Raw genomic sequence first — 16,763 nt, forward strand, 5'->3', positions numbered from 1 at the left:
TTTTGTAGAGTATAAACTTACATAATCATGTACATCCTGTCACTTTCATATATTCTTTCCTGTGCATGTGAGTGAGCATTTCTCTAGGGGGAGATTTGGAGAAGTGCATCTCTGGGTCATAGGATGTTCACACTTAGATATTTTATGGTTTTGTCAAATGTTAGCATGTTAAATTAAATTTTACCCAGACTTTTATTTAAGAATTCTTTTCTCATCTATTTAGAAAGGTGAAAAAGTGGCATAATAAATACCCCTGTACTGTTCATCTAGATTCCCAGTGAATGTTTTTAACCACCTTTGCTTTACTTTATCTCCATCTCTCTATATAGCTGGATCTGTGTATATGCAGTTTGGTTTGTTGAACCAGTTTAAATTGAGTTGCAGACATCATAACACTTCCCCTATAAAAGAATTCAATATAAATCTCCTAAGAGTCACATTCTAGATAACCATAAAACCATTATTGCAACTGAAAAACATGACCTTAATTCATTAATGTCACCCAATATACAGTCCATATTCATATTAATGCAGTTGTCCAAAAAATATCTGACTATTTTTCTATTCCTCCTTACCCCATATCCAGTCAAGGCTGACAAATTGCATTTAGTTTTTCTTTTAGCCTCTTTATTTTACAGTGATCCTCAGTTTTTTTGTTTGTTTTCATGACATTGTTATTTTTTTGGATGAATACTCTTGACTTGTAGAAAGTCCAGCATGGCTGGTTCAGGTAAACATTTTTAGCAAGAATACAACATTGTCAATATGTACTTCCCACTACGTTGTATCAGGATGCATATAATATCAGTTCCTCCAATTATTGGTGATTAACATGTTAATTTCTTTGGTTAAGACGGTGATCTTCATATTCTCTCCATTGTAAAGGTGCCATTTGTTCTTAACTAATTTAGAACTAATCTGTGAGGTGATTCTGTGAGACTGTGTGAACATCTGTTCTTCAACTGTCTATCATCAATGGTTTTAGCATTGATAATCTTTGCCTAAATTGATTGCTGTATTTGGTAGCCATTTGTATATGTTCATATATTTAGAGTGTTTCTTTTTCTACAGCATACAAATCCTGTACCTGTTTTGTTAGATTTATGGGTCCCTGATTTAAGATAGTTCAGGTTAGGGTTAGGGTTCTGGCAGTGCGAAAGTGATACAAATTTAGGGGAAACTTCAAATTCTTTTTTTTAAATTGAAGTATAGTTGATTTACAGTATTAATATTAGTTTCAGATATACAGCATGTTGATGCTTTTTTTTTGCAAATTATTCTGTTAAGGTTATTATAAGATTATGGGTCTAATTTCCTGTACTATTCAGTACATCCTTGTTGCTTATCTATTTCATACATAGTAGTTTGTATCTCTTAATCCCTTATACCTAACTTGCTCCTCCCCCCTTCCCTCATTCCACTGGTAACCAATGGTTTGTTTTTTTATTATTATTTTATTTTATTGAATATAGTTGATTTACAGTGTGTTAATTTCTAGCATACAGCAAAGTGATTCAGTTATACATATACATACATATTCTTTTCCATTATGATTTATTATAGGATTTTGAATATAGTTCCTGATGCTATATAGTAGGACATTGTTATTTATCTATTTTATATATAGTAGTTTGTATATGCTAATCCCAAATTCCTAATTTATATCTGCCCTATCCCCATCCCCCTTTGATAACCATAAGTTTGTTTTCTCTGTGAGTCTGTTTCTTAGATAAATTGGTTTGTGTCACATTTTAGTCCATGTACAAGTGATATCATATGGTATTTGTCTTTCTCACTTGCTTCACTTAGTATGATAATCTCTAGTTCCATCCATGTTGCTTCAAATAGCATTATTTCATTCTTCTTTTAATGGCTGAGTAGTATTCCGGTGTGTGTGTGTGTGTTCCAGTGTGTGTGTGTGTTCCGGTGTGTGTGTGTGTGTATTCTGGTGTGTGTGTGTGTGTTCTGGTGTGTGTATGTGTGTTCCTGTGTGTGTGTGTGTACACCAGATCCAGTGTGTGTGTGTTTGTGTGTGTGTGTGTGTGTACACCAGATCTTCTTTATCCTTTCAGTATGTCGGTGGACATTTAGGTGGCTTCCATAATCTTTTCAAATTATGGTTTCCTCTGGATGTATATACCCAGGAGTTAAGTTGCTAGATTATATGGCAGCTCTTTTGTATTTTTTAAAGAAACATCCATACTGTTTTCTGTAGTGGCTTCACCAGTTTAAATTCCCACCAGTCATATAGAAGGGTTCCCTTGTCTCCACATTCTCTCCAGCATTTGTTATTTGTAGACTTTTTGAGAATAGTCATTCTCACAGGTGTGAGGTAATATCTTGCTGAGGTTTTTGATTTACTTTCCTCTAATAATTACTGCGGAGAAGGCAATGGCAAGCCACTCCAGTACTCTTGCCTAGAAAATCCCATGGATGGAGGAGCCTGGTAGGCTGCAGTCCGTGGGGTCGCTAAGGATCAGACACAACTGAGCGACTTCACTTTCACTTTTCACTTTCACACATTGGAGAAGGAAATGGCAACCCACTCCAGTGTTCTTGCCTGGAGAATCCCAGGGACGGGGGAGCCTGGTGGGCTTCCGTCTGTGGGGTCACACAGAGTCGGACACAACTAAAGTGACTTAGCAAAAAAAATAATAATAATTACTGATGTTGAGCATCTTTTCTTGTGCCTGTTAGCCAGCTTTATGTCTTTTTTGGAAAAATGTCTATTCAGGTCTTCTGCTCATTTTTTCACTGAGTTGTTTTGTTGATACTGAGTTGTATGGATTGTTTGTATAGTTTGGAAATTAAGTCCTTGTTGGTTGCATTGTTTGCAAACATTTTCCCCCATTCTGTAGGTTATCTTTTCATTTTGTTATTGGTTTCCTTTAGTGTGCAAAAGCTTTTAAGTTTAATTAGGTCCCATTTGTTTATTTTTACCTTAGCAGACAGATCCAAGAAAATATTGTTACAATTTATATTAAAGAATGTTCTTTTCAAGGAGTTGTATGATTCAAGTCTTACAATTAGATCATTAATCCATTTTGAGTTTATTTTTGTATATGATGTGAGGAAATGTTGTAATCTTATTGTTTTACATGTAGCAGTCTAATTTTCCCAGCACCACTTATTGAAGAGACTGTTCCTTTCTCTATCCTATACTCTTGCCTCCTTTTTCATAGATCAGTGGTTTATTTCTGTATTTTGATCTTACAGTCTACAGTCTTACTAAATTCACTTGCTAATCTAGAATTTTTTTTTTTTTTTAGATTTCTTGAGACTATGTTAAGAATTTCTGCATCTCTGTTTATGAGGGATGTTCTTTTTTTTCCCTTTTTTTTTTTTTTGTTTTCCCTACTCTATTTGGTTTTAGTATCAAGGTCATACTGGCTTCATAGACTGTTTGGGAGTGTTCTTTCCTCTTCTATTTAATGGAAAGATAGGGTGTTTTTTTGTGTTCAAATGTCTTGAAATTTCCTATTGTCCTTCCTGTGACTGATTTTTAGTTTGTTGTCAGAGAAAATACTCTTGTGATTTCAGTTCTTTAAAGTCTCTTGAGGTTTATTTTATGGCCTAAGATAGAGTCTGTCTTGTTAAATGTTCTATGGGTACTTGAAAAGTATTCTGCTTATTGTTGGGTGGTGTGTTCTATAGATGTTGATTAAATTCTTTTGGTGATGGTGTTGAGATCTGAATAAGTTAGATGTAGAAAAGAGAATGTGTAACATAGATCAGTGTTCCTCAAAGTCTCTCATGTGGATCATCTGTATCAGAATCAGATGGTATTTGTTCAGAATGTGTATTGTAGATCCCCACCACAGACATACTAAATCGGATTATCTGGGAGTAGAGTCAGAAATCTGTATTTTTGTGAAACATTTCAGGTGGCTCTTATGCATGCTAGTGTATAGTAATCACTTGTTTAAGTGGTTATTGGAAAATAGTAACAAAATGTGAAAGTGCTTGTAAAAACTAACATTCAAACCTGGAAGTTCAGAAGAAAGCTAACTTGTAAAGATATGATGCTTTATATATTGTTAATGATAAAGATGTGAAAGTCCTTTTTGTATTCACTTCCAGTTCATGGTGTTGCTGTTCAGTTGCTTAGTCGTGTCTGACTCTTTGTGACCCTGTGGACTGTAGCTCGCCAGGCTCCTCTGTCCATGGAATATTCCAGGCAGGAATACTGGAGTGGTTTGCCATTTCCTCCTCCCCAATTCATGGTGTAATTTTGACCTAAAATATGCAATTTTATTTTTAATAATTTTTTTTACCGTGAGAATATGCTTAGTATAGATTAAATTTACTCTGCAGACACTTTGTTTAGATTTCTGAGTATAATTGCTATATAACTTGATGTTTGCATATATTCATTTCTTTGTTTTACTTACAGGTGTTAGGGGAGTATTCCTATCTCTTAAATAAGGAAACGCCAGAGGAAGTTATAACCAAGCTCTACAAGTTACTTATGAATGACTCCATTTCTTCAGAAACAAAAGCCTGGATAATAGCTGCTGTGACCAAGTTGACACCCCAAGCACACTCTTCTAATATAGTTGAGAGATTAATCCAGGAATTTACCACATCTTTGGATACTTGCTTGAGACAGCATGCATTTGAATTAAAACACTTGCATGAGAATGTAAAATTGATGAAGAGCTTACTTCCAATTGATAAGAGCTGTGAAGACATGGTGGTAAGACATTTGCATTCTGTCTTTTTAAGGGTTTCATTGTGTTTAAAAAGAATAGTTCTTGCATTTGCGATATATCTATAATGTACCAAAATGTCATTTCTGTAGCACTTAAGATGAAGGTTGGCATTTTTCTCATGTTAGTGTGAGAGAGCATTTGAGAGCTTATAATCAGTTGTTGCTCAGTCGCTAAGTTGTGTCTGACTCTGCAACCCCATGAACTGCAGCACGCCAGTCTTCCTTGTCCTTCATTATCTCCCTGAATTTGCTCAAACTCATGTCTATTGAGTCAGTGATGCCATCCAACCATCTCATCCTCTGTTGCCCCCTTCTCCTCTGTTTAGTAGTCATCCTAAATAGTAAGAAGACTAATCTGTTCTGGAGAACTGCTGTGGAACGGGTTTATATTCTGTGACAATCTCTTTTAACATATAATAATTTGAGAAATTAAAAATTTTATCTTCTTCAAACTTTCTAATGTATCATTTTATTATTACGCTCTTTGAGAATGTAAGAAAAAAATTTCTCCCTTTTATTTTATGCATCTACCATCTAAATCTTTCTACTTTGGAACCTGATCACTCACCTTTCCTTCTCCCATCTGCTTTCAGCACCTGCCCCATTTAGGCAAAGCACTTAGTTACATTTCACTTCGAGTTCTCCCTTAGATTGGTGTAAATCTGAAAACTTCAAGGAGGAAGTCACATTTTTCAGATTTTTATGTTAGATGTCATATTCTAGAGGAGAGGATGGGCATTCCCACTAATTACGATTCAGATGGAGATGCAGGTTTGATCTCTGGTAGGGGACATCTCCTGGAGGAGGAAATGTCATTCCAGTATTCTTTCCTGAAGAATCCCATGGACACAGGAATCTGGCTATAGTTGATAGGGTCGCAAAGAGTCGGGCATGACCAAAGTGACTGAGTACATTCATGGCTTGTATTCATTTTGAACCTTTGTTCATTAATTTTTTTCATTAGCGCCTCATGGGCAGAGGCCTTGGTTTAACGTTCCTGAGACTGTATGAATATATATGCTATTAAGCTAGTTAGTAACTCTATTTCCCTTTCTATCAGTGAAAGATAATGATGATGACATAGCTTCATCTATTTAAGAATCTTATCAAAACAAAACTTTTTCAAATTCAGAATGTGAGATGCCAATTAAATGTTTGAGAATTACCTGCTATTCTAAATTATCTGAGCTGGTTGTATATACTTAGCTAAATCAGGAGAAGCAGATCTGTGGTTTCTGAGGTCGTTATTGCTGTATCCTCTTGTGTATCTTGTTTTCCTTTCTCACTTAATTTTCTCTTTTTCTCCTTTTCCTCTTAATCTTTTTTCATCTCTTTATTTCTTTTCATTTAACCTATCTATTCTTATACTTTGTGGAAATTAAGGTAGTTTTCCACAGATTTGTGAAAAAACATTTCTAGGTAGAAAGGAATCAGTTCAGTTCAGTTCAGTTGCTCATTCGTGTCCGACTCTTTGCAACGCCATGAACTGCAGCACACCAGGCCTCCCTGTCCATCACCAACTCCCGGAGTCCACCCAAACCCATGTGCATTGAGTAGGTGATGCCATCCAGCCACCTCATCCTCTGTTATCCCCTTTTCCTCCTGCCCTCTATCTTTCCCAGCATCAGGGTCTTTTCCAATGAGTCAGCTCTTTGCATCAGGTTGCCAAAGTGTTGGAGTTTCAACTTTAGCATCAGTCCTTCCAATGAACACCCAGGACTGATCTCCTTTAGGATGGACTGGTTGGATCTCCTTGTAATCCAAGGGATTTTCAAGAGACTTCTCCAACACCACAGTTCTGAAGCATCAATTCTTCTGTGCTCAGCTTTCTTTATAGTCCAACTCTCACATCCATACATGACTACTGGGAAAACCATAGCTTTGACTAGATGGACCTTTGTTGGCAAAGTAATGCCTCTGCTTTTTAATATGCTGTGTAGGTTGGTCATAACTTTCCTTCCAAAGAGTAAGTGTCTTTTAATTTCATGGCTGCAGTCACCATCTGCAGTGAATTTGGAGCCCAGAAAAATAAAGTTAGCCACTGTGTCCACTGTTTCCCCATCTATTTCCCATGAAATGATGGGACCGGATGCCATGATCTTAGTTTTCTAAATGTTGAGCTTTAAGCCAACTTTTTCACTCTCCTCTTTCACTTTCATCAAGAGGCCCTTTAGTTCCTCTTCACTTTCTGTCATAAGGGTGGTGTCATCTGCATATCTGAGGTTATTGATATATCTCCCGGCAATCTTGATTCCAGCTTGTGCTTCATCCAGCCCAGCGTTTCTCATGATGTACTCTGCATATAAGTTAAATAAGCAGGGTGACAATATACAGCCTTGATGTACTCCTTTTCCTATTTGGAACCAGTCTGTTGTTCCATGTCCAGTTCTAACTGTTGCTGTTGAAAGGAATAGGATAGTGAAATCAGTGTGGGAGGCTGGATAACAGCCCTCCCCAAGATATTCACATCTTAATCCCTGGAGCCTGTGCATGTGTGTGTGTGTGCTAAGTCGCTTCAGTTGTGTCCGACTCTGCAACCCCATGGAGTGTAGCCCAGCAGGCTCCTCTGTCCATGGAATTCTCCAGGCAAGAATTCTGGAGTGGGTTGCCATGCCATCCTCCTGACCCAGAGATCAAACCCGTGTCTCTTACAACTCCATTCTCAAATGGGTTCTTTACCACTAGTGCCACCTGAAAAGCCCAGAGCCTGTGCATATGTTACTTTATGTGGTAACAGGGACTTTGTAGGTTTGATTAAGAATTTTGTAATGGGGAGATTAATGTGGATTATCTGAGTAGGCATGATATAATCATGACGTGTCCTTATAAAAGTGAGGCAAGAGGTCAGAGAGGAGAAGGCAAAATAACAGTAGAAGCAGACATTGGAGTGTTATAGCCACAAGCCGAGGAATGCCTCTAGAAAGAGACAAGGAACCTGTTCTCTCCTGGAGCCTCCAGAAGGAACTAGCCTTTGCCACCACCTTGTTTTTAGCCCCCAGCAGGAGGAAACTAATGAAGACAGTATAGCTCATAGTGTATATGTCTTCTCCTCTAGTAAGTTACAAGTCTCACGAGGGCAGGTCTTATGTCTTCCCTTTTCTGAATGATTAGCATCTGATATGATTCCTTAATATACTGGATGCTCAAAAATATATTCTGCAGTGCAGTGAATTAATAATAAGTGCAAATGACTTACACTGTTATATTCTTAGAGCTGAAGGATTTGATTATTGATGTTTCAAAAAGCTAGAGAATTGAGTAGCAATTTTAGAATTGAAGTTCTGTTTTTCACTTAAAAATTGTTTTTAGGAAATGTGGGCTAAAATTACTTATATGAATGTGCAGTCTACTGTGTAGGGTAAGTGTTTTAATTCCTAGTTTTTGCTTTACTTAGGTAGATGCTTCCTTATCTTTTCTGGATGGTTTTGTGGCTGAAGAACTAACACAGGGGGCAGCACCTTACAAACCTCACCACCAACGGCAGGAGGAAAAGCTTTCTCAGGAAAAAGGTAAGTTTTCATGAATTTATAATAAGTTACATTGTAGGGACATCACTTTTTCATGCAATTGATATCATAGTCATGTAAGTGTATAACTGAGAAGATATTTTATCCCTCTTTCAATCTGCTTGTGACTTGTTCACCCTGGCCTTATTTGGGGTAAATAGAAAAAAAAAAAAGAGAGGTTCCTAAAGTCATAGGTTTCATGTACATAAGTGCCTCAGATCATCCTATAATTTTAAAAGAACTTGAAGGTAGAATTATCATGTTGGTCACTTTGCTAAAGGGCTGACAGATGTTCCTGTGAGCGTATCTGCAGAAGAGCTTCAGAAAAAAAATGCTGGTTACTATGGACTAGTGAGTTTCATTTTCATTCTGAATAATCTTGTGTATCTAATCAGTGAGTTTAGTAATGGCTAAGAAAGGAAATAATAACTTTATATTTAAAAAATGTAAGGTGTCAGGGAAAGACTTCTCTCATGATTTCAGTCAAGCGGAGATTATAGAAATATTTGATGGTGGATGGGATATGAATAAAGGGAGACCGTTGACTTATATATATAGGAATTCAGAATGTTAATACTAAAAAGTTTAATGCTGAAAGGTCCTTTTTTTGTTCTATTCATTCTTTAATGATTTTGTTGAGAACTTGTTAATTCAGGCTCTGTGCTAGGCATATGAGTTCAAGTAAATGTGTGATCCTATGATGAAACCAAGAAGTATAAACACACATACATATATAATAGGCTTGATGGTATTTTTTTGCAGAAGTAGAAGTATTTTCTCTTTTAAGGTTTCAGTTCAGTTCAGTCGCTCAGTCGTGTTCCACTCTTTGTGACCCCATGGATCACAGCACAGGCCTCCCTGTCCATCACCAACGCCCAGAGTCCACCCAAACCCATGTCCATTGAGTCAGTCATGCCATCCAACCATCTCATCTTCTGTCGTCCCCTTTTCCTCCTGCCCTCAATCTTTCCCAGCATCAGGGTCTTTTCAAATGAGTCAGCTCTTCGCATCAGGTGGCCAACGTATTGGAGTTTCAGCTTCATCATCAGTCCTTCCAGTGAACACCCAGGACTGATCTCCTTTAGGATGGACTGGTTGGATCTCCTTGCAGTCCAAGGGACTCTCAAGAGTCTTTTCCAACACCACAGTTCAAAAGCATCAATTCTTCGGTGCTCAGCTCTCTTTATAGTTTAGTACATTATTTAGTACCTAATGGCGTAGAAAGTTCAATTTTCCATCAAAGGGTAATCAGTTTCCTTCTTTTTTAACCCTCATATATTGATAGAATATATAGAGGGGGAAATAAAAATTTTAAATTATAATTACCCAACCTCTGACTCCAGTGCATGTCTTATGACATCCAAGGCACAGAGTGAAAAATGCCGAGTTCCAGAGTGGGAGACATGGTCCAGTTGCCATATTTCCTTATTTTCAAATGTTTGGGGGTTATAGTTGCTCTTTTTTTTTGGCTGTGCCTTGTGGCATATGGGATCTTAGTTCCCCATCAGGGATTGAATTTGTGCTCCCTGTAGCAGAAGCACACAGCCCTAGCCAATGGACCACCAGGAATTCCCCATCAGTTGCTCTTATTACTGCAATTCAAGGCTAGAATAAGGAAGGGGAGGTAGGTCAAGGAGCCTAATTTTTGGCACTCCCTGACTTCTTTCTTAAAATAAGTTAAGTGGCTGAGACAAATATAATAGCCCTGAAACTCCCCAACCTAGTATATTAATTTGCCAAGTACATTTTAAATCATAGATTCATTGTTATAAATGGGGTTAAACTGTCAAATTAGGCTCTTCCCCTCTCCTTCCAAATCTATTTCTTAAAAGTTGGTGCACTTGGATGAACCAGAGGGTTGGGATGGGGAGGAAGCTGGGAGGGGTGTTCAAGATGGGGAACACATGTACACCCGGGGTAGATTCATGTCAATGTATGGCAAAACCAATACAATAATGTAAAGTAATTAGCCTCCAATTAAAATAAATAAATTAAAAAAAAAAGTTCTCTAAGGTAAAACTGAAATTTCATGAGCCTAGACTGACTGTTCCATCATGGAAAGGGAATCAGTTACTAGACAGGACATAGTAAGTGCTTTAGTAAGTACTTGAGGGGTAAGTTATAAAATAATGTATCTTATGATTTGATGGCGATGACAGGAAGTAAAAAGTTGGTGAAAATTAGGTATTTTCAGCCTAAAAAGTTGTTAATTCTGGAATCTTTCAAGTGTCAATTGGTTCTGATGCTGATCTTGTTTGAAATTTTTGTAAATAATTTATAGTTAATGTCACTTTTATGAGGGATACAGTACTTCACTCTCTTGGGTAGAAAAATGCCAAGCATGTTAACAACAAATTTCAGGAAAATATTGTAAGATACTAAGAATGGCAAAAATAGGTGGGATAGTGAGGAACAAACTTACTACCAGCTTGTACCCAAGAGAAGCATTGAAGAATCAGTGTGGATTATTCTGTTAAAAAAAAAGATAATGGCATCCAGTCCTATCACTTCATGGCAAATAGATGGGAAAAAAAGTGGAAGCAGTAATTTTATTTTCTTGAACTCCAAAATCACTGTGGACAATTACTGCAGCCGTGAAATTAAAAGACACTTGCTTCTTGGAAGGAAAGCAATGATAAACCTAGATGACATATTAAAAAGCAGAGATATCACTTTGCCAGCAAAGGTCCACGTAGTCATAGCTATGGTTTTTCCAGTAGTCCTATACAGATGTGAGAGTTGGACTGAGCGCTGAAGAATTGATGGTTTTGAATCGTGGTGCTGGAGAACTCTTGAGAGTCCCCTTGACAGCAAGGAGATCAAACCAGTCAATCCTAAAGGAATTCTACCCTGAATATTCATTGGAAGGACTGATGCTGAATGATGGTCCAATACTTTGACCATCTGATGTGAAAAGCTGAGTCATTGGAAAAGACTCCGATGCTGGAAAAGATTGAAGATAAAAGGAGAAGGGGGCAGCAGAAGATGGACTGGTTAGAGAGCATCACCGACTCAATGAGTTTGAGCAAACTCCGGGAGGTAGTGGAGGACAAGGAAGCCTGGCATGCTGCAGTCCGTGGGGTCACGAAGAGTTGGACACCACTTAGTAACTGAACAGCAGTAGCAGAAACTCCTATCTACAAAATTAAGGATTTTTGAAAACCATATTAAGTTGAGACTAATAAAAAATAAAATTAATAACAGCTGGGGGTAGTCAGAGAAGTATAGCCAAATGATCAAGGTATAAAAGAACTGACGTACAAGATAAGATAAAGAAGGAATGTGCATATAGTCAAGGCTTCTAAAGTTGTTAAGGATACAAACAAGTTAAATATTGAATTACTTATGCTCAGGATAGTTTATATTTTTATTTCTCACCTGGATTACTTTTGGTAGCTCCCAACTCCGAAGGACTCTCTCTGCTTCTAGCTCATGCTTTCTCTTCTGTATGAATTGCCGTTTGTCCTTCTTCATCTGGTTAACTTCTACATATTCGTTAAATTTCAATTCAGCCATCTTCTGTCTTCTCCTGACTCTCTGTATAGCATTATTCTCATCCTGCTCCCCAGTTTGCACATATTCATCTAGTTAACTCTCTCCAAGTTTTGTTTCTCTAGTCATTTATCTCTGTAAGAATCTTGGGAAATTTTCACTTAATGAGAATAATGTGGTTTGAATGTTATTCTCAATGTTAAGCCTTTCTCAGCCTTTCTTAGATGACAGTCTTTAATTCTTCTGTATCACAATTAGAATTTTATGTCTAGTCTTCCTATTTTCAACTTTTTACCTCTAATTTTGAGTTCTTTCTGGTCTTTGCTTAAACTTTTTATCTTAATGTGCTCTTTGTCTTAAACTCTTGAAACATTTCTTGAGCTCTACTATTACTGAAGTGTCAGTGCAGAGGCTGGACGGCTGACTGTCACAGATGCTATTTAAAAGAGGCCAATATGGGATAGAAGGTTAAACCAGATGATTTGAAAGCTTAAAATGAGAGGATATTCTAGCTGAAAAGGACCTTAGAAAGACTTAGACAAGTGGTTTCCAAACGTGATTAAGAATCAGAATCACAAAGAGTTTTGAAAAAACGATACAGATTTTTGAGTCTTACTCCTATACTTTTTGTATCTGTGTCTCTGAAAGCCTGGTTGTGGGTATAAAAAGATTTGTAGATTCTGTGAAGTCAGCTTATTCTCAATTATCTTGGAAACTGCTGATCTTCGCTTTACAGACAAAAGAAAGTAAGTTCTATTTCACAATCTAGTTAACACCCAACCTACATCAAGAACTGGTTCTCTTGATTATTATTAATGAGCCCATTATTTTTTCTACTGAGAAGTAGTTCTCTTCTATATCTTTCATTTAGCTAACAAACAGGCTGATTTATTTAGTGCACTTTGGATTAGGTGGTGTTTCCTTTGAAGGAGATAGTGTGTTATATGATTGAGGTTACAACCCTGGAACCAGAGTATCTGATGTTGAATCTGCCTCTTCATTTCTTGTCTTTATACTCTTGGGTGTCTTCATGGTGGGCTCTTGACCACAGTTTTCTCATTTGTAAAAAGAGGATAATAATTGCAGAAGTTTACATTTTATTTTCTGAGATACTTTTTATTATTTAAGAAGGTCTTTAATGGCAAACCACTCTGGTATTCTTGCCTGGAAAATCCCATGGATGGAGGAGCTTGGCAGTCTACAGACCATGGGTCGCAAAGAGTCAGACACGACTGAGCAACTTCACTTTGTATTGTAAATAGGCAATCCAAAGAGATAATGTGCCATTTAGGATTAAGTTTAACTAAATAGCATATTAGAAGGCAAGGCACAGGGTATTGCTTTTTCCCATTAAAGAAATCTGGAAGTAGGCAGCCTAGTATTGATGGTGGCTTTATGAACATAAAAGAGGAGGGAAGAGAGGAAATTTTTTTTCTTCCAGGAGGATTCCTTCCAGAAGTTGTGCACAAAATGTGCATATAATTTCATTGGTCAGAATTCAGTCACATGGTAGAAGAGTCTGGAAATGTTTTCTCTTTTCTGGGTGGCTATTTACCTAGTTAAGAATGGAGGGTTCTATAACTTATAAAGAAGAGGAGAGTGGATATCGGTATGTGCTCTACCACAATCACAATATGAATTTTATGGCTCTGGATGAATCATTTGGGTATACAGACTCAAAGGAATCTGAACCTGGGTAAACCTTATTCTTTGTCAGTAAGGGAGATTTTACACTGAGGGTTCCATCAGTCCAGTTGGTACAGGAATGTGCCTAAGAGCATTTTGTGAAACAAAAACATGGTCAGCTCTTCATTCATAGTTCATTAAACATTTTTTCATGAGAAGAGCAACTTTTCAGTAGACCTGACTTTCAGTTGTCTTTTCTGATTGAATTGTTTTTAGCTTTGAAGGGAGGTAAAAAATGAAAGACTGTTTGTCTTTGATAAATTAATTGTCTGAAAACTGTAGTAGAGATTTAATAAATAATAGCTGCTTTGTTGTTATTATTACTATAAATATTTGATTAGATTATTTCCCAAACCCTTTCCAGTTTAAAAATTGTCACTGAATTCTAGTATTCAGTTATTTTATTTCAGTATTAAATGGTGCCTTTGATAATTTTTGCTTTGTTTTAAATATGAATCTCTGTTTTTGTTTTAAAATTCTAGTTCTCAATTTTGAACCATATGGACTCTCTTTTTCTTCATCTGGCTTCACTGGACGACAGTCTCCTGCTGGCATTTCTCTTGGTTCAGATATATCTGGGAATAGCACAGAGACCGGACTAAAAGAGTAAGTTCCTTTCTTATTAAAATTGAGAACATGGGCGTGTTTAAATGTCTTTAAATGTTGAAGGGTTCCTGAAGGCTAAATTCTGCATGGGTTGTTGTTTCTATTTATTGCTTTCAAAGTACTGATAGTGTACAGCCTGTCCTTATACTTTAACAGAGCTTGCTTCCAAGACAGTATAGAAAGTATACACGCTTTGTGTGTGTTATTACTATATATCACGTATACACACACATTTTTAAAGTAGTGTATCAGAGCTTATATACCCAGGTGAGTGAGTATTCAACATATCATTCCACATTCCTCATAATCTACTTCTTAAAACCATCTCATTAGAAATTGACAAATATAGATGAACATAAAATAAGGTGACAGACTTCACTTGAGAAAGCTGTATATTTTGTTCAGAATGCTTTCAGAGCTTCTTTACAGCCATCTTGAAATTTGGTGATACGTTTGTCTAAATGTCTTAACATGGAACCAATCTCCATCCTTTTTAGGTAATTTTTATTTTTGAAATATGAATAAATTAGAAATTATGATCAAGTTAATAAAATGAGATAATGTATGCAGAGTGCCTTGTACAACCCAATACATAATAAGTGATTGATAAATGGTAGCTAATATAATTCGGAAAAGGCAGTGGCAAGCCACTCCAGTATTCTTGCCTAGAAAATCCCATGGATGGAGGAGCCTGGTAGGCTGTAGTCCATGGGATCGCTATGAGTCGGACATGACTGAGCGACTTCACTTTCACTTTTCACTTTCACACATTGGAGAAGGAAATGGCGACCCACTCCAGTGTTCTTGCCTGGAGAATCCCAGGGACGGGGGAGCCTGGTGGGCTTCCGTCTATGGGGTCACACAGAGTCGGACACGACTGAAGTGAGTTAGCAGCAGCAGCAGCTAATATAATTAATAATTGTCATTGCTGTCGTTGTTATTAACTAAAAGCTGAATTTACTACCTAAAAGTAGTAGTCGATCTGGATAACTGGTCAGTATACCAGTGTGACATAAAATAATGAAAATGGCATTCTTGTTTGTGAAGGAGCTTCTTCTAAAAGAATTCAGAAATATTTTGTGTAATGGCAGCATTGTTGAAATAAATGATAAAATCTCATAGGTGACAACTTTGAAAGATGACATTTGAACTGACTCAGTGACCTTATTTTATGTTCATCTTTGTATTTGTCAGCCTTCCAGTGAGATGGTTATAAGAAGGATTTATCAGAAGAATGACAGAATATGAGAAACAGAATGATATGCTGAGTGAAATGGCATAAGTTCAAAACCTCTTTCCTAGCCTTTTTTTCCCCTGCTCTGTTGACACCTTTTTCTTTCCCAGACATTTAATGTCAGCATTACAAGCATGGGGTGCAGATGTGGTCCATGAACATATGATAGTGGTGGTGGTGACAGCATTTAAGTACCTTAGACAGGGAATAGAGAGGCAAGGCAAGGAGAAACAGAAAACCCAAACCCTCCCAATCCCAGGAGGAAACGTAGTCCCTTTTACTGAACAACAGATGATGGCATCTGCTTTTTTAGTATTGGAACTAGAGTCTGGGGGACTTGACAGGACCTTGTGAATGCTATACGTGTACATGTACTGCACTCAGAGAAATGACATTTGGCAAAGCTGCTAAGGATTTATACATGTGCCGTATTATCATGAAATGCAGTGTGAGGGATGAATTTAAAATTTCTATCTAAAAAGGATCACAGCTCACACATTATTTCAGATTAGGAACCTGTGTGGTAATTGGCAAGGTGAATCAGCTTTAGAGAGGAGATGATGGTTCTTCTTCAGTCTCTGGCAAGCTGAGAATAAAGTATAGCAAGCCAATTTAGAATTTCTTACCTTAAGTCCTATTGTAGAGCAGCACCCTACCTTGAATGGGAATTTCTGGAGCTTAAAGTATATTCCCAGTCTTTGAATGTTGAGTGAGTGAGTGAAAGTCGCTCAGTCGTGTCCAACTCGACTATGAACTATACAGTCCATGGAATTCTCCAGGCCAGAATACTGGAGTGGGTAGCCTTTCCCTTCTCCAGGGGATCTTCCCAAACCAGGGATCGAACCCAGGTCTCCCGCATTGTGGGCAGATTCTTTACCAGCTGAGCCACCAGGGAAGCCCAAGAATACTGGATTGGGTAGGCTATCCCTTCTCCTGCGGCTCTTTCTGACCCAGGAATCGAACCGGGGTCTCCTGCGTTGCAGGTGGATTCTTTACCAGCTGAGTTACCAGGGAAGCCCCTTCTGAAGATTGCTTCATTAGGCTTCATTGGTGACTCAGTTTGTAAAGGATCCACCTGCAATGTGAGAGACCTGGATTTGATCCCTGGGTTGAGAAGATCCCCTGGAGAAGGCAACAGCTACCCACTCCGGTATTCTTGCCTGGAGAATTCCGTGGACAGAGGAGCCTGGCAGGCAGCAGTTTTGAAGATTGCTTGGCCATAATTTACATCTGTGTTTGAATGGCCTGATTAAAAATAGCACAGAGGTATACCATATAAAACCATGTATTATATTAATATTTTTATTGTCAAAATCCAGGCAAAGATGACTCACGTTTAAAATTTTTTTGCAGTGTTTCATATCAGAAAGAAGCATAGTTTGTGTGTGAAATGGTTTTATGCTGCTCTCATATACTTCCTATTTAGACTTTCTATATGTAACGCATGATAGTGAAAATTTATGTTGATTATAGGCGTGTGTGCCTATTACAGAGGATGAGATTGTTGGATGGCATCACTGACCCAATG

The 16,763-nt window shown here is 37.5% G+C and overlaps 1 protein-coding gene across 1 annotated transcript in view; it reads left to right on the forward strand.

The window, feature by feature from the left end:
- Nucleotides 1-16,763, forward strand: part of AP4E1 (adaptor related protein complex 4 subunit epsilon 1) — a 70,947-nt gene that overhangs the window by 37,210 nt on the left and 16,974 nt on the right. Inside the window, exons 14-16 of the mRNA XM_055435930.2 lie at nt 4,394-4,696; nt 8,106-8,220; nt 13,878-14,001. Of these exons, the coding sequence (XP_055291905.1) occupies nt 4,394-4,696; nt 8,106-8,220; nt 13,878-14,001 (542 nt within the window). The remainder of the gene's footprint in view (nt 1-4,393; nt 4,697-8,105; nt 8,221-13,877; nt 14,002-16,763) is intronic.

This window comes from Moschus berezovskii, chromosome 9 (assembly GCF_049115385.1).
Source record: "Moschus berezovskii isolate FMDL1 chromosome 9, NW_MosBer_1.0, whole genome shotgun sequence".
NCBI classification, from domain to species: domain Eukaryota; kingdom Metazoa; phylum Chordata; class Mammalia; order Artiodactyla; family Moschidae; genus Moschus; species Moschus berezovskii.